At 41.4% G+C, this 24,044-nt stretch overlaps 1 protein-coding gene across 5 annotated transcripts in view; it reads left to right on the top strand.

The window, feature by feature from the left end:
- The window catches only part of GDA (guanine deaminase), a 106,139-nt gene that overhangs the window by 56,554 nt on the left and 25,541 nt on the right, over positions 1–24,044 (top strand). For 4 of the 5 annotated variants that reach the window (XM_058695694.1, XM_058695696.1, XM_058695693.1 and 1 more), the window contains exons 2-6: positions 4,765–4,853; positions 11,755–11,926; positions 19,785–19,872; positions 21,355–21,460; positions 22,903–22,930. In XM_058695694.1, the coding sequence (XP_058551677.1) occupies positions 4,765–4,853; positions 11,755–11,926; positions 19,785–19,872; positions 21,355–21,460; positions 22,903–22,930 (483 nt within the window). The remainder of the gene's footprint in view (positions 1–4,764; positions 4,854–11,754; positions 11,927–19,784; positions 19,873–21,354; positions 21,461–22,902; positions 22,931–24,044) is intronic. The other variant, XM_058695695.1, reaches the window with a different exon arrangement.

Raw genomic sequence — 24,044 nt, 5'->3', positions numbered from 1 at the left:
AGAGTATTTGGAATTGTTTGATTAACAGAAGGGATTCGATTTCCTCATCTGGAAAACAAGGAGGTCAGATGAGAAGGTTCCTGTGAGCTGGCACCATCTATGATTTTATGAAACTTGGTTTTTATTGATTTCTGTATGTGCCAGACAGCCCACCTAATCCGTGGCTTGTGGAGGAAGTGTGTGGGTTATAACAGGCACTCATTAAATGGTGAAAGATTGAAGACGTGGTTGAATGGCCACATAAGCCCAGAAAAACTCAGGATGAAAGAGCATTGTCCCATAAAGAGAATCTCAGTGATATTTTATAACTTTGCCACATTCATTTTCCAGAATACTTTTAGATACTTCTTAAAAATAAATCTCAAGGCTGTACCATGATCTACAAAGCCCCGGCTACCGTCTCTATTCTTCTGGTCCTTGTCGTGTATCCCCACTGGTATCCCTGATGTTTCAAAACTTGCCAAGCATCCAATTTAAATTAAATTTGAATAACATATCAGAGCCTTTGTGCTGATTTGTTCCCTCTGCCTGGAATGCTCCTCCCAGAATATCAAGTGTTTTACTCCCTCCCTTCATGTAAATCTGTGCCCAAACATCATTTCTCAGAGACATCCATCACACCCCACTTTTTACCTCATCCATTTACCTTGATCTATTTTTCATCACAGCACTCACTAATCTATGCAATATATCTGATATTCACCTATCAATTTATTTACATGCAGGCGATAATTGTTGAGTGAATACATGAATAAGAACAAGAAAGCAATCTATTAATTAAGTACTTGATTTGTGAATTAAAGCTGTCTCCAACCCAGGTTTCCAATGGTATTTAAATGTCCTATTTATTTATTTATTTTTTTTTAATTTAGAGAGTACAAGCAGGGAGAAGCAGAGAGAGAGAGGGACAGAGGATCTGAAGAGGGCTCTGCATTGAGAGCAGTGAGCCTGATGCAGGCTTGAAACTCACAAACCACAAGATCATGACCTGAGCTGAAGTAGGACACTCAACCAACTGAGTCACCCAGGCACCCCTCCAATGGTATTTAAAGAACAGGGGCGTCTGAGTGGCTCAGTCGGTTGAGCCTCTGACTCTTGATTTTGGCTCAGGTCATGACCCCAGGGTCGTGGGCTCCGGCCCCGTGTTGGTCTCCACGCTCGGTGTGGAGCCTGCTTAAGATTCTCTCTCTCTCTCTCTCTCTCTCTCTCTCTCTCTCTCTCTCTCTCTCTCTCCTTCTGCCCCTCCCCCACTCCTGCACATGTGTGCATGTGCTTGCTCCCTTTCTCTCAAAAATAATTTAAATACATAAAAAGCCCATAATTTTTTGCAGATTGTAAACATACATGTGTTAAAATTGAACTGTGACATTACTTTTAAAATGTATCTAACAGAATAAAAATACAGTGATTTGATATCTATCTTAATCTACTTTTTAAAAAAAATCATGAGCTCACTTCTTCTTAATGATCTGAAATGCTGTATAGTCCCCTTTTCTTCTTGAATTACTAACTCTATTCTACTTTCCTTACAGAGTCTATGCTAATGCAATATAATTTTACATTTGAAAGTCTTTTATTGATCAACCACTGCAGTTAGATTTTTGTGCATAAAGGTATTTAAAATTCCCTGGGACCATAAGATAATTTGTTAGATGTAAAATAAAAAAGCTGTTTTCTCCCCCCAACTAGATAATATATCTCTGGATGAGTGTTAACTTGTTGGTCGAATGAAATAGGAGTAGCATCAATTTTTTTTAATTTTCCTTTTTAAAAAATATTTATGTATTTTGAGAGAGAGAAAGTGAGAGAGAGAGAGAGAGAGCGCACAAGCTGGAGAGGGGCAGAGAGAGGGGGAGAAAGCAAGAATCCCAAGCAGGGTTGAGCCATCAGTGCAGAGCCTGATCCTGCAAATCATGAGATCATGACCTGAGCTGAAATCAAGAGTCAGATGCTTAATCAACTGAGCCACCCAGGGGGCCCCTTATTTTCCATTTTTATGCATATGAGTGCTGAGAAATATTTTCACATGAATCAAGTGGGTGGGATTGGGAGGGGCTTTGTTATAGCAGTATCTCTCAATTTTTTCAATTCCTTCTGAGTTATTTGATAACAATTACTATTAATATATCACTGAAAAAGCACTTTTAATGATCTGTTGGTGGATATGCAATTGCGTTTTCTGTAAGTTTTACTAAAAGTAAAGACCACGGTGCTAGAGAAATGTCTTAGGGTGCCAGGAGTTGATAGGAGTTGGTAGGAACACTTTGGACCTTGAAGATTATGGATATTCCATCAACCATGTCATGTGCTGCGGCCCAGAGAAGGGGAGAGTTGGATTCAGCTAAGGCTAAACTTCTACCTGGTATGTATTGACTAAGACGTAAGAAATATGAGATAATAGGTGGTAGAATCTAAGCTAGACAAGGACAGTGTGGAAGAAGAGCACTGATGGACTGGGGAAAAGTAGAGAGGAGAAGATAAAGGGAAATTCAGGTGGAAGACTGGTTGGAGGAGTCGAAATGGCAAACAGGAAAGAGAGGTAATTTTTGTCAGATGTATGACTCAGGAGTTTTGGAGGTGGAACAGTTATGGGTCATGAACATGTCTAAGGTGTAACCACGACGTGAAGTTCATGAGCTTCATTTGTTCACTTGTTTATGAACAAATCACTGAAGATGGGTTCGTGGAAATAGGTGGTCATGGTGTCGAAAGGATCCATGATGACTTTTTAAGGAATGAAGGCAGGGCTTGGAGTGGAGAGAAAGAATGTGAGACAGGCATTGACAAATGTAGACAATGAGAGAAAGGTTGGTAAAGGAGAACAACAAAGAGAGGAAAGGTGCTCTTGAAAGCTGGAAGGGGTGAGTCTTAAAGGAATTTAGTTTACAAGGAGCTGAAGGAAAAATGGTTTACAGATGGCCATGGTTGGTATGGAAGAAACCAAACTCATTGCCTGACCGGGATGCATGAGAAACACAGAGACAATCGTGTCCTCAGGGTAGAGCCCCAATTATTAGGAGGGAGAAACTTGTGTTTGTGACAGGTATCATGGTTCTGAACCGCGAGCTTCCCTAATGGGTTAGAAAAACTTCCTCAGTTTCTTCTAGAGTTACTAGTTCCTTCAGTTTCCCAGAATAAATTTTGATTGTTCATATTTTCAAAAACGATTTCTTTCAGGGGTGTCTGGGTGAGTCAGTCGGTTAAGCTTTCAACTCTTCATTTCAGCTCAGGTCATGATCTCACGGGTTCGTGAGATTGAGCCCTGCGTCTGGTTCTCCACTGAAAGCACGGGGCCTGCTTGGGATTCCTTCTCTCCCTCTCTCTCTGCCCCTTCCCCATGCGCTCTCTCTCCCTCTCAAAATAAATAAATGTTAAAAAAAACACACGTTTATTTTAAATATATATTCAAATGTGTGAATATAGTGCTTTGTATAGTTTTTGTATGTATGTATGTATTTATGTCTTTAATGGTGAGTCAGCTCTGAGTATATAGATAAATACTGTTTTTGTGTTTTTTAAGTTAATTATGGATCTGTTTTGATCTACTTATGAATTCAAATATGTTTTTTAGACTCATCAAATTACTTTTTTCTTATTTGTAGGAATTACATTTATATTTTCCTCTTCTGATAAAAATCCCAATTTTTAAAAAAGCATATCATCAATGAATAGAGAAATCAACATATATTTTACTTTACTTTCAGTTCCACAAACTATTTTTCCCACACTATATCGCCTTGCTTCTAATTAATTAGATACATTTTATCTACCAGTGTTTTTTCAGTATTTTATGTTCCACGAAACATGTATTCTCACAATATTACATTTATAAATGAAATGCAGGATATATATATATATATATATATATATATATATATATATTTCCTGTATATATATATTCCATTATTCCTTGTTTTTTCTTGCTTTGCAATCCATTTTTATAGAGAAGACAATAACACTGTATTTAAAAAAAATCAGCAATAGATATAATGTGTCTAGCATTTATTATGTTCTAGAGATGTGCTAATTTCTTTTCCAAAATTATGATATTTACTTTCTTCAGTAGCCCTGTGAAGTATGCTCTGATGTTACCCCCAGTTCGCGATGGGGAAACCAGACAAAGAAAGAGGAAGAGGCCCATCCAAGCTTCCCCAGCAGTTGCCTAGGGCTCCCAAGCCTGCGTGAGAGATCACTCTATTAGCATCTCATCCACAGTACTAGAAAAATATAGCAGACCTCCCTTTTTATGGTCGATGTCCAGCACCAGAGCATCAACATAAGTCATGCTGAGATTCGATTACTGGGCAATTATTATGTGCAATCATATTGTGTCAATAACCTTCCGCATGATACACTACTACCCTACTCTAGATGCGGGTTTCCTATAAAAGCCTAACAAAAATCTTTTATTCACCTGCAGTGAGGTACACTTTCTATAAACAATTGTTTCCTTCAATCATTCTGGGGTGGGGGAGAAATAGATATCAATGAACGATTTTTAATACCCTATATCTTCAAATTAGAATTTTGAAGTCTTACTTATGCCTACAGAAACGCAGAAAAGGAAAAACTTCCTTACTTTCTTGGACAAGCAGAGGCAAAACCCTGTCTTTTTGTCTCTGAACGCTATCCCATTTGGTATGGAACACCTTTAAAAATCAATTCAGCTACAGTTTAGTCTCTTTTTAAAAGATTTAGACATTTAACAACAACAAATGCCAATGGCTTATTAATTTGTGATTCTTTTCTTTCTTTCTTTTAAAGATAGTGTTTTTAGAAGAAGCATCTCAACAGGAAAAGCTGGCCAAAGAATGGTGCTTCCGGCCGTGTGAAGTAAGAGAATTGAGCAACCAGTAAGTCATAGCCAACTTCTTCCCTTTGCTGTCAACTAGTGATGTCAACTAGTCTCAGACGATTAGACACCTGCCTGGAGACAGAGAGGCTTTGTTTTTTTTTCCCTCTGGGGTGAGTTGAGAGGGGACTAGAGAACAGGGAGCTGTAGGGTGGAAACTTTGAGAACAGGAGTCTGCCATCATTCATTCATTCCTTTAGCAACCCTTTGTTGAGCTAACTGTGTGCAAGAACTAGGATCTGGAGCAGAGAATGGTCTATAAAGTCTTTGCCCTCGCGGGGTTTACAGCCCACGGGGCTCTCAGAGATGAAGTGGGTGCACAGACACAGAAGCACACCAGCGGTAGGTTGTGATACCTTTTGTGAAGGAAATAAAGAGGAAGCGAGATAAACCACCAGGAGGAAGGGGATGGAGGTTTGGGGATCAGTAACTGACAGCACGGTTAGGGAAGACCTAATTCCAGCCACTTCTGTGTTATTGCCTGTTTCCTCTTTCTAGATTTTCTTGAGAATATATGTTGAGGAATGACTGACATTAAGATTCCTGCCTGTGTGCCTTTGGGATATGGGGTCAGAAACTGTGGGAGTGCACAAGAGGGAGAGAGGGAAGTCGGGAGGCCATAAGCAAGTGGTTCAGCAGTGGGAGGGTGAGGGGAAGGGCAAATACTTCTGTGGCCTTTTATATTCTTTTGTCCCTCTTTATGAGGCTGCTTTTGGAGGTAAGTCCATCAAACAAATGTAGATTCCGGGGGACCTGTAAGCACCACACACAGAGAAGTGGTAAGGTAAGACAAAATGTAAACTTTGGTGGAAGACTGAAGTCTTTGAAGAAAATGAATATTTATGTATTTATGTATTTATGTATTTATTTATTTATTTTTAAATGTTTATTTTTGAGAGAGAGCATGAGGAAGGGCATGAGAAGGGGAAGGGCAGAGAGAGAGAGGGGAGCAGAGGATCCAAAGCAGGCTGTTTGCTGACAGCAGTGAGCCTGATGTGGGCTTGAACTCACAAACTGTGCCATCATGACCTGAGCCAAAGTCTGGCATTCAACTGACTGAGCCACCCAGGCACCCCAGAAAAATAATCTTTAAAATGCAAGGTAATTCTATTTTTAAAGTGTTTATTTATTTTGAGAGAGAGAGAGAGACAGGGAGAGCTAGCAGGGGAGGGGCAGAGGGAGAGGGAGAGCGAGAATCCTAAGCAGGCTCCTTGCTGTCAGCGCAGAGCCCAAGGCAGGGCTTAATTCCACCAACTGTGAAATCACCACCTGAGCTGAAACCAAGAGTCAGATGCTTAACTGACTGAGCCACCCAGGTGCCCCAAAATACAAAGTAATTCTTATATCAAACACATGAGATACGTGCAGTTGAATTTCTTTAAGTCGCAATTTAAATGACACAGAAGATGATGTCTCTGACAGTGTGTTTATCAGACTTCCTGTGCCTACAGGTCTACCTCAGCACGATGTGGATTTTTTAAATGCAAATACTAACTGGAACACTCTGAGTGGTGCTTTCATAGAAGTGGATCAGACTGTGGCTATGTGGGACCATAGAGAAATTGGCAGGGCCAGGATTAGGTTGAGGCAAGTGAGGTGTTCACCTTGGGCAAGGAATTTAAGGGTGGTGGGGAGGGCAAAAAAAAAAGTCAGTAATCAAGATAAGTAATAGTTTGGTGCAGTATTTTGAAAAATCAAAATTAATGCAAAGAATCCATGATGAACAAAATACCAAAATTTTAAATGAAGACAGAATGTTGTTGATAGTTTTATATGCCTGTGTTGTTGTGCAAGAAACAGTCATTTTCAAATGGCCTGGGCTCCCCAGGCCCATGGGACCATCACACCCCCTGCAGGGCAGGTTAATGAAGGTTGACAATGATGTACAAACAGATCGGGCAACTCAGACCCTTCTAGACAGTCATGTGTTTTGACTGTGGAGCTTTTATTAACGTTTTCCACTTGGTTAGAACATGGGTGGATGTTCTGGCAAGTGTATATCGGGGCAAACTTTGTTTTTTGTCCTCAGAGTCTAATACAGGCTGGCCAGCACCACAGGTTTGGAAGATGAAGTCGATTGGTTTTTATCTGGGGAGGGGGGAGACACCGAGCTTTTCTAAGGGAATTAAGATAGTAAAATTGGAAAGAGGAAAGCTGAAAAGCAGAAGGAAGGAGAGCTGTTTCACCTTTTTCTGTTTCCACCTGTAAGCCTCATCTCTGCTGTGTCTGCAGCTTGACTTTCATTAGTTATGATTTAGCTGCAAGTGAGGTCTTCATGGAGAACCAAGTTCTAATCCTGACCAGGCCACCACTAACAAGATGCATGTCTGAAAACAAGTGTGTTGTGCCCAAGTTTCCTTTTGCTCTCTCTGTAAAATGATTAGTTGGGCTCAGTGACCTCTGATCTCATGAGCAGCTCTCACAGTCCACACTCACACATGCACCAATACCTGTGATACATACACGATACATATATAAGCAATATGTGAATATTGCTCATGTCAATATTTCTACTAATAAACATTAGTAGAAAGTGCTTCCTGTTTCCCCAAAAGAATCGTTAGCTCTTCTGGATGAAAGTCACATGTAGGATGCAGTAAATCCCTGCTCTTCTGTCGCCTCTGAATTTGTTGTACCCTAAATAATCTCTTTTGCTTCTTTCGTCTCTGCTTTCTTAAAAACGTGCTCAACAAAACGTGACTTTCCCTCTCCTCCTACACTACCGTTCTTTCACTACCAAATATTTTTAAAGAGAGCTCTCCCTCCGCCCAGTACTTTCTCTAACAGTTGTCTTCCATGTTCCTGTGTGTCTTTTCAGCACCTAGGACAGTAACTAAACCATTCTAGATATAATGAGGGACTGAAGCTATGTGAAGTTGGGTGTCTCCCCCAACCACTGCATCGAAATGAGAGCACTCAGTCTTTCCTGAAACCACTCGCCCTTGCAGTTTTAACACTATTCCCTGTCCTGAAGTCCTTTCCTTTCATTGGTGCCCTTCATACCTCTTTTCTGGGTCTCCCTTTGTCCTCCTGACAAATCTGCGCAGAGGGAGCATGGCCTTCTCTTCCTCATTCTTACTCCTTAAGTGGATGCTGCTGCTCAAGATTCAGTTTTGTTCTTTTTCCACAGAAGTCTCTGGCACCACCAGCTTCTAGGGTTAGCAGCTCAGGGCAGACTCTCCAACTTGAATCCCATCTGTACATCTTCTGTGACCTCTTAACCCACGTTTCTGATGCTTTGGAGGTTACACTTGGACCCTAGGCTTCGTAACATCGCCCCTCCCTCAATGTGGAGTTTCCTCCTACATTCTCTGCCCTTTGTATCATATGTTCAGCATCGCATGCTCAAAAACTCTCTCTTGAACTCATTCCTCTCCTTTGCTTCCCAGACCTGATAAAATGTCAAGGTTTTTCTTTTGTATTCATCTTTTCCTTTTGTTCCTATCACCATAATCTTTATTTAGAAATGTGATGGTTGGGAGATGAAAGGAATCTCCCAACACATGCCTGGCACCACCAGATTTCTGTCCTAAACCTGTGGTTCAATATGTCACAGTTCTGCAAAAGAGAAGGAAAAAAATGTAACAAATACCATCTCATTCCCCTCTCTCTTGGGTACAGAATAACCAATACAAAATGTTTTTAAGTTTATTTATTCTCAGAGAGAGAGAGTAAGTGGGGTAGAGTCAGAGAGAGAGGGGAGAGAGAGAATTCCAAGAAGGTTCTGCACTGTTAGTGCAGAGCCTGATGTGGGGCTCTAACTCACGAACTGTGAGATCATGACCTGAGCTGAAATCAAGAGTCAGATGCTTAACCAACTGAGCCACCCAGGCACCCCAGAATAACCAATACCAATTAATTCACTTAATTGACTCTTCAAGACTCTTTTTAAAGACACTTTTTTTTGACTGTTGTTGTTTTTGAAACATTTTTTATGTAGTAAAGTGCATAGATCTTAGGGATGTGAATTGATAAATTTTGATAAGCATATCTACATATGTAACCAACACACCAAGAAAGATATAAAACATTCCTATCGACCTAGAAAGTTCCTTTGTGTCGTTTCCAGTCACTCTCCACCCCCTCATCCACTGTTTAATTTTTTTTCTATCACATAGATCACTTCTGCTTGTTTTTGAATGTCGTATGGATGGAATAAACCAAGAAGTCTTGTGTCTGGATTCTTCCATCCATCATAATGTTTTGAGATGCATCCATATTATTGTTTATATCAGTAGTTCTTTCTTTTTCATTGCCAAATAGTATTCCATTGTGTCAATATACAGCAGTTTGTTTATCTGTTTTCCTGTGATATTTGGATTGTTTCCAATTTGAGGCTAGTACACATAATGCTGCTATAAATATTTTTGTACCCTGTTTTTGTTTTTGTAAGCATATGTTTTATTTCACTTGGGTAAATCACTAGGAGTGAAATTGCTCACTAAGATCTTTTATATTATGACCAGATTTACTTCTCTTTTTCTCTCTAGCTCTCTCACAACCCCCCCCCCCCCCCGTACACACACAGATATCCTCACTCACCCCTAATCTGCTCAACCAGGTTATAATCTTTTTGGAGACAAGATGTCTTATTTCTTTTTGGACTTTCCAGAAGGCTTAGGAGAGTTTTTTTTTTTAACGTATCACATACTTGGGAAATATTATTTGATTGAACGATTCAACTACATAAAGAAATCATACCACCATTTCACTGTGTGGTAGTGGAGACAGTAAAGGTCCCAAGGACTGGGTTATCCTGAGAGGTCAGTGACTCAGACCTGAGAGGAATCCCTAGTTCATCCTCCCTCTCTTCATGCCCCACATTGTAGACTCGCTTCCTGCTGCCTTCTTGCCATGCTAGCTGGTCACTGCTCTCCATTGCCAGAGTGCATTAAGAGTTCAGTCATACGGAGGGTAGTGACCAAGAGTAGTGAGTCTGCAGACCAAACTTCCTGGACTAGTTGAATGATCGCATTTTTTTCAAGCTACTCACATTTCCCGAGCTTCAGTTTTCTCTTGTGTAAATGAAGATAACAACACTACTTCGTAAGTTTGTTGTGAGCATTACATCATCATAACAACTACTGCTTTTTTTCTTTTTGAATGCTTTTTATTATCTAGGCGCCGTTTTAGCACATGCTAACAATCCTCATGTCAACCCTATGGTGCTACTGCTGTCTCCCTTTTACATAAGGGGAAACTGAGTCACAAAACACATCGATTATCCCACTGCTGATTTATGGCGGGGTCTGCATTCAAAATCAAGCAGGCTGAGTCAAGAATGTATATATCGAATCCCTATAATCAGCCGCCTCCCACAAGTAGGATGATGCATGTAGGTGCGGTGCCCAGTGCCCAGTACATGCACCTTGTCAAGAAAATTCCCTGCTGCTACCACTGTCAGCAGTAGCGCTACCCATTCCTAGTTCCCACTGCTCTAAAAATGAGGCGTTTAAAAAATGTTTATTTATTTTTGAAAGAGACAGAGACACAGAGCGTGAGCAGGGAAGGGGCAGAGAGAGAGGGAGACCCAGAATCGGAAGCATGCTCGAGACTCCGAGCTGTCAGCACAGGACCTGATGTGGGGCTTGAGCCCACGAACTGCAAGATCATGACCTGAGCTGAAGTCACATGCTTAACCCACTGAGCCACCCAGGTGCCCCTGAAACTAAAGCATTTTATAGGCGGCCCTGGTTTTGTCTTCCACCTAGGTGGTATACATTTGAATTGGTAGAATGAGGAATTCTTTGTTATGTCAAGTTTTGAGCTCGAGTTCTTTATGTACATTAAAATGTAATTAGTATTTTCTCAGGGTGGTGGTGCATACTGTCTTCTAACAAATATCTGTTGGGATATGTTTAGACACTTAATAGACACCAGTGAACTGGATTCGTTCTTTAGAAAAGCCGTTAGTTTTGGTTTGTCTCGATTTTGTGGGGAATGCCTCTGAAAACTCTTTAAAAAAACATCTTTCCTGGGGCGCCTGGGTGGCGCAGTCGGTTAAGCGTCCGACTTCAGCCAGGTCACGATCTCGCGGTCCGTGAGTTCGAGCCCCGCGTCAGGCTCTGGGCTGATGGCTCGGAGCCTGGAGCCTGTTTCCGATTCTGTGTCTCCCTCTCTCTCTGCCCCTCCCCCGTTCATGCTCTGTCTCTCTCTGTCCCAAAAATAAATAAAAAACGTTGAAAAAAAAAATTTAAAAAAAAAAAAAAACATCTTTCCAGAAGTTTCTGTTATAAGAATCAGTAGACATATGAAAATCAGTTGGAGGGCCAAGGTAACAGCAGGAGAGATCAGCAGCACCTGGAGAAGGGTTGATAGTCTCGTCTCCTAAGATTGCCTGCCCCTAACCAGCCTCAGTGTGCATTGCTGCTTCTATTTCAGAACTCAGCCCCTACATCACATGGGAAAAAACTAGATTTCTTTCAGTCAGCCAAGGTCAGGTGACCACTGGGTCTAAAATTGTGGCCACTGTGTGTGTGTCATCATCAGTCATCCTTAGTGACTTGGGAGTAATTCCTTTGCAGGGCTCTAGATGTTTTCAAGACCTTCTTTCTCATCTTTGCTCGCTGTCGATACCCTTCCAGTCATGAGAACAAAGTCGTGAGGTGTCTTGGTCCACAGCTGCTTTGCTTCCACTCCGTGCTGTGCTTTTTCCCCTTTGTCATCTTTGGTTAACCTCACACCAGCCGTTTTAACAGAGGAGCCGTGTCTCTCCCAGCAGAGCCTTACTGTTGTTTCTTGATCTCTAGATAACAGGGGAATTTACAGCCCTCTGGTTGCATCAGCTCTAAACCTGTGTGGGGTGAACAATTAAATCATTGTTGACTGAAGATGTGATTTAAAGATATGGAAAATGACTGAAGATGGTATTAAAGTTCTTTTCCTCTCGTATTAATTTCCAGTGAGTTTTTCATGCCTGGGCTGGTTGATACGCACATCCATGCCGCTCAGTATTCTTTTGCTGGGAGTAATGTGGACTTGCCACTTTTGGACTGGCTGACCAAGTACACGTTTCCTGTAGAACACAAATTCCAGAACCTCGATTTTGCTGAAGAAATATATACCAGAGTTGTCGTAAGTATCTTGCTTGTGAGTAGTGGTGTGTTATGACTGAATCACCTGTAGAAGGGTCCATTTTGGGGGGCAAATTTTTTTAATGTGTATTCATTTTTGAGAGAGAGAGAGAGAGAGAGAGAGAGAGAGAGAGAGAGAGAGAGATTGAGAGAGAGAGAATGCAAATGGCGGAGGGGCAGAGAGGGAGACACAGATTTCAAAGTAGGCTCCAGGCTCCGAGCTGTCAGCACAGAGTCCAACGCAGGGCTTGAATTCACGAACCGTGAGATCATGACCTGAGCCAAAGTCGGATGCTCAACCGGCTGAGCCATCCAGGTGCCCCGTCTTGGGGGCAAATTTTAATTATAAAATTAGCAGTTAAGGCTAGCATGGACTGTTGAGACTTTTTAAGGTTTTTTACAGCCCAAGGAGTTTGTGACCACCTCATCTACACAAGCTAACCCCTAGCAGAGAGACAACTTGAACCCCAAATTCCCAAATCCCTGATTGGGTAGCCTCTCTTTACTCTGTTACTTCTTGTGTTTTTGCATTACTAAATTTGAGTTTAATGCATATGTGTGTTCCCTTACTCCTGCCAATCCACAGTGCTGTTCTGGGGACCATATGGAATAGCTGTGTAACCTTTGGAAAGTTCCGTGACTCATTTTCCCCATCTGTAAAATAGAGATAGTGATAGTAACTATTTCATAGGATTGTTATGATAAGTTAGTATCGTGAGGTTCTTAGGATAGTGCCTGACACATGGTAAACACTCTATATGTTTGCTTTAAATACCCAAGGAAGTTTAAAATTAAAATTTCGAATTACAGTTAGAAGAATATCACATTATTTTAGTAGCTTCCAAATTGGGAGAAATCGGGTGTCCCCCCTATAGCAGGGCATGTGGGAACGTGATGAGCATTAACACCACTAGAGGGAACTATGGAGCTAGTTCAGTCATCGAGCAGCGCCTGTGGTGTATACCCGCCATATATTGGAGGCTCTGAAAATGTCCTTCCTTCCACTCTTTCAAAGAAGTCAGTTCCCTTCTTCTTATTCCAGCCCTATGCCAAATTCACTCAGCAGTCAGAAACAGCTTCTGCAGTTGAGAATACCTTCTTCAGATCCCATCTTATCTGACCACTACCTCTTATCATTCAACACACTTAGCCTGAAGATTCCTGCGTTTTTGTTGGACCCGTCGATGGTTTTTCCTCTAAAGTGACGACTATGTGATGGCGACAATATTATAAGCGTTATGTGGTTACCCAGCCATTTTGCCATTTTCCTTGGTCTTGCGTCATTCAAGCCTTGAGGAGTAAAAGCAAGTGCTATCCTTTATACACTTGACTTGCTTAATTATAAATTCAGTGTAATTGTGGGTCTTATATATTCAGCTAGCATCCACATGACACCAGAAAAACTGAGAAGGACTAACACTGTGCATGAAGTTGCCATTGCATTGTGTTAATGAATCATGTTAACCACACCAAACCTTTTTATCCTCAAATTTTATTTATACTTCCCATTGTTCTAGAAAGGGTTTGAGATATCTTAAAATAACATAATGTACAATGGAAGCAAATGAGTCACAAGAGCATGGCAAAGGAAGAAGAGGGAGAAAAAAAAAACAAAATAAAACCGAGAGTTAAATGTATGCCATGGCCAGGGGTGGGGGAGGGGGATCCACGCATTCTTTAGAATTTATCACAATGAATTTAACTTAAAGCTGAATGAGTTAACTCAGCTCAATAACTTCACTTGAAGCTGAATGCTCTAAGTTTCTAACAGCTGATCCAGAGAGAGGAATCAGTTATGTAATTTACACAGTGTATGGGATAAAAAATAAAACATTTCTTAAGGTAAAGCATGTCTATTCCTTATACTGATTTCCTTAAAAATTAATTCCAATAATCTTTAATACAAATACATGCTATGTTGTCAAAATATATATTATTAAGGTGCTATAGTATAAAAAACCAGACACATCTGTGTTTTATGTTTTAGACAGAGTATCTAGAACCATATATCCTTCAGACAGTATTCTATAAATATTATTTCTTATATCAGAGAGTTAAGTATTTGATGTCAGTGACTTCAAAATAGATTTTATTCTTTTTTTATTTTTTTTTAAATTTTTTTTCACGTTTATTTATTTTTGAGACAGAGAAAGACAGAGCAAGAACGGGGGAGGGTCAGAGAGAGGGAGACACAGAATCTGAAACAGGCTCCAGGCTCTGCGCTGTCAGCACAGAGCCCGACGCGGGGCTCGAACTCACGAACTGTGAGATCGTGACCTGAGCTGAAGTCAGCCGCTTAACCGACTGAGCCACCCAGGCGCCCCAAATAGATTTTATTCTTGACAAATATTTGCATTGCATATGTCCTATGTTTCTGATTGGGAGCAAGCAGGCCCACACACTTTAACAGTTGGATGAGCTGATGGTATGATTGAAATCTGTTTAAGTTGAGATGTGTTAAGTAGAACCTGTCCCTAGGCTGAAGACTGCCCATGGCAGTGCAAAGGGATGCTAAGGCAGTACTTACGAATAGAGGGAAGCCATTTTTGTTTGTTTGTGTTATTTTCTCCCACAGAAAACCTAGATCTATACATCAACAAATGGGCAATCCAGACCCCAGAGTTTTGCACCATAGATGACAGTGGTGCAAATTTCATTTCATTTCATCTGCAAATAATTTAAAAAAATTTTTTTAACGTTTATTTTATTTTTGAGAGAGAGACAGACAGAGCCCAAGTGGTGGAGGGGCAGAAAGAGGGAGACACAGAATCTGAAGCAGGCTCAGCAGAGAGCCCAGCGCAGAGCTTGCTTGAACTCATAAACCATGAGATCGTGACCTGAGCTGAAATTGGATGCTCAACTGACTGAGCCACCCAGGCGCTCCAATCCGCAAATGATTTAAAGTATATATTAGCAAGCCTCTTCTGAGATTATACGGAAAAAAAATCCCAGTAAAGCAAGCCTAGATTTTCTACCTTTAACCACTGCAACCTGGGTGAGAGATTACAGTTTTAAATTGGACTGGAATGAACTAAAAAGACTAGAAAGAGTTCAGTAATCTATATATTATACAGCCTGTAATCAAGGGATTGGAGGTGAGATCCTTGGTAAATGGACCACGATAAACTAGTTGCAAATATTGTGGATAATAGAAAGAATATGCTTACTCTTTGGGTTTGTCCAAGATTCAGCTAATGAATCCAAACAATTCCAAAGTGGTATCAAATCATTAAAGTACAAGGTGAAAAGAAAAGGAACGGGTCACTCTTCCCCCCTATTTCAGCACACTGGAAATGCAAATCATCTAATCTGTTAAGAGGCCATTGCTGCAAGCCTTGAAGTTGGTAGTCATCCTAAGTTTGGAGTCTGTTTTGAGCTCAGAAATCTTAGCCTCAAGAACTGAAGGCTGAGGAAAGACTGAAAACACAGGCCACAGTCTGAAGTTATTCTTGATAGAGTCTTGTAAATGGGAAAAATACAAATTCGTCACTAATGGAAGAGCCCCCTTGAAAGCTTATGAGGAACCAGGGCGGAATGGAGTCTGGGATGCCCAAATATAGAACAAATGAAGAAGGAAAGCAGCTGTATTTTAGAGGGCCTCTTCAGTAAGTTTTAAAGCCGGATTCTTATTTCTTTCAATTACATAAGCCACGCCCATGTGGCTGGTTTGTTCAATGGGCTGGACTCCGTGGGAACCGGCAGGAGTAGTAGCGTGGGCGGTCTTTGCATCGTCCTCTTCCCTCCTGCCTTTTCTTATTTTGCTCTGCGGACTCTCCCTGTCCTGTTCCTTAACTATAATTCGGGCAGATTCTTGAACATTCCGGTTTGATCCAGTCCAATTTGAAACTGCAGTTTCTCACCCAGTGAAAGCTTCCCCCCCCACCCGCCCCACCCCCACCCCCACCCCCACCCCCACCCCCACCCCCACCCCCACCCCCACCCCCGAGTCAGAGGAAGGACTTGTCGGCGCCTGTGCGGTGCTTCCATCGTCCTTCTTGCTAATGAGCCAACAATTTTGATTTCATCTTCAAGCCAAATTTTTAGAAAAGGGTGAGAAATTTTGAGAATTTAGAAAATGTTAGATTACACTTCTGTTTTCGTTTTGAGTTTCATTTTATTCTGGTTAGGGTGTGCAACTCATGTGATTATTTTTCTCAGGAATTAGTTCACTTTATTTTATGACCCAACAAAAGGTCAATTTTTTTTATGATTATTCTGCCCATTTTTTATTTTATTTTATTTTTTAAAGTTTATTTATTCTGAGAGAGAGAGAGTGAGAAAGAGAGAGAGAGAGTGAAGGAGAGGCAGAGAGAGAGAGAGAGAGAGAGAGAGAGAGAGAGAGAGAGAGAGAGAATCCCAAGCAGGCTCCATACTGTCAGCAAGGAGCCTGACAGGGCCTGAACTCACAAACTGCGAGGTCATGACCCAAGTCAAAGACAATTAACTGACTGAGCCATCCAGGTGCCCCCTGCCCATTTTTTAAAAGAGTGTGGGTTCTCTGTCAACATGACATTTTAACGTCTCTGTAAGATTGAGTTGTTAAGAGTGTTAGACAAGTCTTCTATCATTTTTCAATATATTCTTCCATATAAGACGACAAGAATATTGTATGTACTGTCCCTTCTTCGTCTCCCCCTTCCCACCACATCTTATGTTCTATCATCTGAGGTTTTGATTTCAGTTTTTTTTCACTATCTGCACTTAATTTAAAATAAGCTTTAGCTTACAGGGTGGCTGGGTGGCTCAGTCGGCTAAGCATCTGACTTCAGCTCAGGTCATGATCTCACAGTTTGTGGGTTTGAGCCCCGTGTTGTGCTCTGTGCTGACAGCTCGGAGCCTGGAGCCTGCTTCGGATTCTGTATCTCCCTCTCTCTGCTCCTCTCCCGCTCATGATCTGTCTTTCTCTAAAAAATAAATGAACATTAAACAAATTTTTTAAATAAGCTTCAGCTTTTAAGTTTAATATTTTAAAATTTAATTCCACTTTATTTTTCAACATCTGTACTTAATTTAACAGTGTGCTTGCTTTTTCTTGTGCTTCTTGGATCCCTGTCTTCCTTTTGTATTCGTGTTTTATTTTCTTGAAGAATTAGCTTCTGATAATCATGTCCAATAAGGTGGGTGATAAGCCTTCCAAATCCTTGAATTACTAAAAATGGTTTTACTTTGTTATGACTCTTGAATGATGCACTTTAGCTGTGGAGAGAATTCTATTTAAAATGATTTTCCCACCAGCATCTAATGGGCTGGAGTCAATCTGACATGTATTCCTTTCTGGCTAATTTGCTGGCCTTCAAGATTTTCTTTTCATTCTTGATGTTCTGAGATCTCACCTATAGATCTCTTTTTTAGTTCATTCTCTTTAATATGTAGTTCTTTCAATATGAGAACTCCTGTCTCTCTTCCATTCTGGGATATTTCTCCCCCCCCGCCCTCACCTCTCCCCTCTCTTCCCCCCATATATACTTCCCTCCAGTCTACACTTAGCTTGTGATGAGCCCTGTTAGAAAAATAATGAAATATCTTCATATACTTTCATGTCTCTTTTGTGCTATGTTCATAGAGAATGCTGTGGCCCAAGTTTGCAAATCATTAATTCACTCTTACCGTTCTAATGGTCCATTTCTCTTTCAAGGGTAAAATGTCCTCTGCTATCCATCTAAGGATGCTGATTTTAGTTCACTTTATGTCTCTTGTTGCTTAGTAATTCTGCTACCTCAGGTATTCATTCAACAAACATTTAATGAGCACACACTCAAATTCAGGCGCTTTTCTGGTTGCTAGAGATTGAATTCAATGTCTCTGTCAAGATACTACCCTTTCTCCTGGATTTGTGAATCTGATAGAGAGTTTATCCTTATCTGTAGCTGACAGGCTCTAAACATCTCTGGCAGTCAAACACATTTTATTTCATATGCAAAGTGTCTTAATTTGAAAAGATTGACGTAAAAATCCAGATTTCCCAATTCTCTCAACTTTTGGGACTAACTGATGTCACTGGGCTCTCACTTGTTGTTTTTCAACATTTGGCTGAAGCTGAGTAGAGGCTGTTAAAATATGGCATATTCTTCCCTATTATCTTAAGTGCAAAATATTTTTCCCCCTGAGAGATTCGTTTTTAATTTATCCTACAACCCTTTTATTGACTTTCAAATTTCATTTATAAAATCTTTAGTGTTGGAGAGCCCTTGTTCTCTCATTTTCATAGCATTCTGTTCTTGTTTTGTGGATGCAATATATTCTTTTATTTCATTGAGAATGTTAATCACAGATATTTATTTATTTACTTATTTAATTTTAATTTTTTTTTTTTTGAGAGAGAGAGAGTGCACAAGTAGGGGAGGGGCAGAGAGAGTGGAAGACAGACTCTGAAGCAGGCTCCTGGATATGAGCTGTCCTCAGAGGGCTTGAACTCATGACCTGAGCCAAGTTGGATGCTTAACTGACTGAGCCACCCAGACGCTCCTTATTTATTTTTTTAAAGTTTATTTATTTATTTTGAGAGAGAGAGGGAGTGTGTGAGTGGAGGGGGTGGGTCAGAGAGAGGGGGAGAGAGAGAATCCCAAGCCGGGTTTATGCTGTCAGCACAGAGCCCAACATGGGGCTCCATATCACCAACCGTGAGATCATGACTTGAGCCGAAATCAAGAGTCAGATGCTCAATGGACTGAGCCATCCAGGCACCCCAGATTTTTTTTTTAAATCAAACTTTATTCTGACCTTATAAATTGCCTCTTTTCTCTGAGATTTTTTCCCAGATTCTTTGCTCTTTCTTCTCTTTTTTTAGAGTAGCTTTCCTCAAGTATCTATTGAACCTCAAACATACATTCCATATTTAAGTGTGACACTCAAAGATGCTGATTGGGAGTCTGGATGGGAAGTAGCACTTGTTGACTGGTGAACTTTATTCTAGGATGGACAGTGAAGGCAATGAATGGCCCTTCCAACTGTGGGCCCCAAATGCCATTGTGAGGATATCTTTTTTCTAGAACCATTCATCTTCTCTAGGAAAGAGTCATCAGTCCTGCCAGGAGTGATGGGAGTTGCATATGTGACGTTTTGGGGGGTGATGACCAAGGATCCCATGATCCTTGGGTCAGCCAGATTATTCACTTGAAACTCTTCAGTCGGCCATACTTTGCAGTATTGGATGTCTAGTCTTCAAATACTACACAGTTTCTGCAAGAGTAAATATCTCCTGCAGGATCAGGTTGGGTGGGTGGCTGATTTCAACAAGTGGGAGAAGGGTCCTGCCAGGGTTTAATCTTTTGTATACAGACTATCGGCCAATTCTCTCTTAACAGCTCTCCTTCCAAAGTCACCTCCACGTTCTCATCCTTGTTTTTTTTTTCTTTTTTGTCTAGGAAGATATAGAAATATTTCCTCTGCTCATGTCTATTTCTTGTGTGTTAATAAATTTTACTGGTAGTTTAGTGGAAATTTGCTAAGGAAGGGAGATAAATACATGTGACCAATCTGCCAGGTTGAACTAGAAATCTGGCTGCATAATTTTGCCCTCTTATAGATAGAAAAATCTCATTTACACCCCTTGGTGCAATAAAGTTTGGATATCCTTAAATAATCCTAAAAAACAAGGAATTAATTAGTATTGCATTTTGTGAATTCTGCAACACCAAACTGTGTGAATCTAGGAAATCAAAAGTACCAGCTTCTCCTCCAGTTCACACTTTTGGAATATAAATACTTTTGCCATTTACCTTAACTGTACTTCACATCAAGATGGCATACCTTTAAATAAAAACATTTTAAAATTAAAAACTAGAATTCTATTTTCGTCTTCATCTGCCATGTGACTTTTCTGGGCACACGCGATTCATGGTTTTGTGATTTATTTTTAGAGGAGAACACTAAAGAATGGAACAACCACGGCTTGTTACTTTGGAACAATTCACACTGACTCATCCCTGCTCCTTGCAGAAATTACAGGTGAGGAAATGAAAGCATGATGTATGGGCACATCCATCCAAGACAGTCAGACCATGTCCGGCAATGACTTCTACTTGTGAGCAGTCCTGCCTTTTAATTGCTGGAGTTTGAGCATCGCCTTTCTTGCGAGTAATTAGGTGTTTGTGTACAGCCCTTGGATGTTTTTTGTTGTTTAAGTAATTTGATTATTTACCTATGGTTTTGGTTTCAGAATGGTGTATACGGGTCTGAGGTTTTTGTATTAATTTAGAGCATTTTGGAACAGGTTTACTAATTGTCACTGTGGCAACAGTTTATTATGATCCACAGATGTTGTGTTGGCTGCTGGCTACAGTTAGGAGACTGTGCGAGGTGCTGGGAATACAATGAAATAGAAAATCGTCTCTGCCCTTGAGGAGCCAGACAGGATTAACTGACTAATAGCTACACACATTAATTAATAACTGTAGTAACAGCTGCTGTGCTCTTGCTAGACGCCCGGCTTTACATGGAGCACTCGGTGTGGATTATTGCCGCTCAGTTGCAAACAGCCTTTGGAAGTAGTCGTTAATGTCCTCATGTTACAGATGCATAAACTGATGCTCAGAGGACGGAACATGCCCAAGTCATAGAGCTAGTAAGCAGAAAGGAGACTGGATTTAGATGAGCGATTCCAAAATTTGTACCTTGCACAGTGCCCAGAACATGGCAGATGCTCAGTAAATACCTCTGGCTCCTCTGGCTGATGCACTGATGCTTCTGCTTGCTGGCTAAGGTAGTTTATGCCAGAGGCCTGAAGGGTAGCACTGAAAATATATATTGCTATTTTGGGAGGAGATGGAGAAAACTCAGAATTGGATCATCTGCAAAGAATTCACGGAAGGGACTTTTAAATGGGGTTCAAAGGGACATAAAATGGGAGAAAGGAAAATGTCTTCCCAACAGGGGAAATGACATGGACAGAGGTGTGGGAGCAGGAACATCCATAGTAGATCCAGGACGCAGGGAACAGAGTAGCCAAACTGGAGGACAGGATTCATTGCTGGGTGGGTTGGGGGAGTAGGTGGGGGAGATGGGACAGTTCAGACTATGGACAGGTTCGTATGTGCATCAGACACTCAAGATTTTAAGCCAGAGGAGGTATCTGATGAAGGTGGGGTTTTAGGGAAGAATAATATAATGGCCAGGTATTAAAACGAATTACAGGGGAAAGAGGCAAAAAGGCTTTTGCAAGACTCTTATGACAGAGGCACAGACATTGTAAAAAAAAATTAATATTACCCCACTTAGCTTCAACTTTCTAGCTAAAATAAAATTTCTCTAGCACCTCTAATGAGGACTAGGTTCCTTAGTGCTGAGAGCTGCTGGTAGAACTAAGTCAAATTCCCCGCTTATGATACATTCTCACTTATGTTTTCATAATGATTTTAATTGAAAGATTAGGAAAGACACCATTTGGGAGAAAAAGAATGACTTCAGATTCTGTTTGTGTGTGCCTCACAGATAAATTCGGGCAGCGGGCATTTGTGGGCAAAGTCTGCATGGATTTGAATGTTACTGTTCCCGAATACAAGGAGACCACTGAGGTGTCAATCGAGGAGACAGAGAGGTATATTCATCTTGATTTGTCTTGTGGGCAGTCCCTTTGCAGCACTGATGGAGGCAACCTCTGTGAACCAGGCGGATATACACATATGTCACTGTGTGGGTTTGCCCCACTTTATGCGGTTGGTCTGGTCCTAAAGAAAATATTGCATGTCAATACTGTTTGGGAGCCTCTGTGAACTCGTTATAGGAGTCCTGGGGTGAACCCCTTTGTGAAATGAAAGATTCTTTTTAAAAGTTAATGATTTACCACTCCCTTCTCCTTTAGTATAGATGGAGGCTTTTGTAAATTGAATTTGCTTTAAATATATGTGGTGTGCTCATTAGATTACTTTTGGTTGTGGGTCATCCTCTTGCCTGAGATCACGGGTTTTTGTTCTGTTCTTTTAAGATGACCTTGGGATACTCTATGGATCCCCAAAATACTCTATCTACACTTCTTTAATGGCTTCTCCATAGTCCCTTTAGGATCTGATTTGACAAGGAATTGTGTTGTATGACTCTCAACATGCAAGAGATCCAGAAGAACATTCTTTAGATTCAAATCTCCCCCAAGACCTAACCTATCCTGATGCAAGTTTTAGAAGCCCACCTTTTCTCCAGTTCCACACTTCCTTCACCTTAAATGTGTCCTCTGAAAAGGGTGGCTTAGGAACCATCACCTGCTCAAAGAAAGAATGAAACACGCCTTTTATCATCGGCCATTTGCTGAATTTTTCTATGGATCTGTGTTTGTGATCGTAGTAAACCTTAATCTGCGTTTTGTTCCAAAACAAAGGTCTACCAGTAGGCAGGAAGCTAGCTAGTAAATATATTCGGCCAGGGCACAAACAGGTATTTCATAGGCCCTACGGATACTACTGTCCCTGCAGATACAATGGGTAAGATTGTCACCTGGTCCCATCTGGTGCCCCCTGCCCCCAATTCACAGCCACCTCTGGCCTATTCCTTCTGCCTTATTCCATCGTCTGTACCCAGGAGCACCTGGCCTTTGGAAATGAATGATGATGTTGTGTGAGAAAGTAGCTTTCGCTCTATAAAGGAAAATTAGGAGGAGAGAGTCCTATGGCTTCTAAACACCTCCAGGTGCATAGGATTCCATAATTCTAATATCCAAGGAGCGTAACACCCTACGATATTCCCCCAAATAGAGCTTAAGCCAGCAGAATGGCTTCGGTGCTGTGGGGATACTTACGAACAGCCCAGCTGATGTTAGATGATAAAACTTCAGTTCCCTGTGATTTCGCACTTTATCTCCCTGGCCGCACGTGAGAAAGCAGAATAATTACTACTTGTTAATCTTTAACTGCTGGTGGTGAAACATGTACAGCGTTAGAAATGTTCGTCTGGAAGTTAGGACCTGTGAGGATCATGTTTTCACCCTTTTTAAAAACGTATTTTTAAATGCCACATTTTTCTATTTTCCCATTTGTTGCTGTATTTCAGATTTGTGTCGAGAATGCTCCAAAAGAACGTAAGTAAGCTTGTTCCCAGCTTGTTTTTGGATTGCCTTTGTGCTGTTTGCAGGATGCGTTATTAAGTTGTTTGGTAAAGATTAGTCTGCGCGTGTTTGGCTTACTCCATGCATGCAGAAATATTTTCCCAGAGCCTTAAATTGTTCCTACAGTGGACCCATCAACTCAGCTCTGTGAGGTCAGCCTTTTTTGTCTTCTCTGTGGTTTTCCCTTCCTCTTCTCTAGAACCTTTTCATCTCACAGGACTGGTCCCTGGGGAGGTAGGAGGGGGCTTCACGGATGTGGACAGATTGGTAAAAACTGGAAGTTGGCTACCTCAACGTTGGCTCTGGCCTCTTGTACTCCCTGATCTGGTCTGAAGCACAGTGTTCACCCTGATGCCCCAGCCGTTGGCTGCCTTGGTGCCTAATGTGTGGTATATCACATGGCCTGCAGGCATTCAGACACTCCTCTTTGCAATGCCCTAGTGTCGGTGAGCCTTGGAGGCAGTGCTGTTTCCTTTCCCGACCCCAGCATGCTGGTTCTTAGCTCCACTGTGCAAGCCAGCCCCTTCCTTTACCACCTTTTGAGGTCTGATTGAAAATCTAAGAGATCCATTACTTGCCATCTAATCTCGGGAGACCCACCTGCAGCCTCCTGGGTCCTCATCTTCACTACTGCTCTCCGAGCCCTTCTCTCCTGTTCAGCCTTTACCCTGGGTCACATCAGAGCCAATGCTGCCACTAAACGTCCCGAGGGAGGCCACGGCCAGCACACCTCCCCAAGATGTAGGTGGTGAATAGGCCTCCAGCTCACTTTAGTCTCCCCAGTGGCCTCCTTCGGATGTTCTTCTGTTTCCCGTTTCTCTTCATGAAGGCCACCCAGTCAAGGCCTTGTCTGCGCCTTCATGTGAATGTGTGACTCGGGGTGTCTGTCATTTAGGACAGAATCTTCTTCCATTGAACTTGGTGCTGTAGAATCTTGTCTCCATTGTCCTCAGTCATGAGCCATTTCCATGAAACCCAAAACTTCCACCCGCTGTTAGAATGGGAGACTGTCCCCCAAAATGAAAACATACTTACATGTGTATGATACGCATGTTAGGGTCTGCCACCCATTCATGATATCCATGGT

The sequence above is a fragment of the Neofelis nebulosa genome, chromosome 12, assembly GCF_028018385.1.
Source record: "Neofelis nebulosa isolate mNeoNeb1 chromosome 12, mNeoNeb1.pri, whole genome shotgun sequence".
NCBI classification, from domain to species: domain Eukaryota; kingdom Metazoa; phylum Chordata; class Mammalia; order Carnivora; family Felidae; genus Neofelis; species Neofelis nebulosa.
Note: the sequence above shows the minus strand (reverse complement) of the source record. Positions and strands in the feature narration are given on the sequence as shown.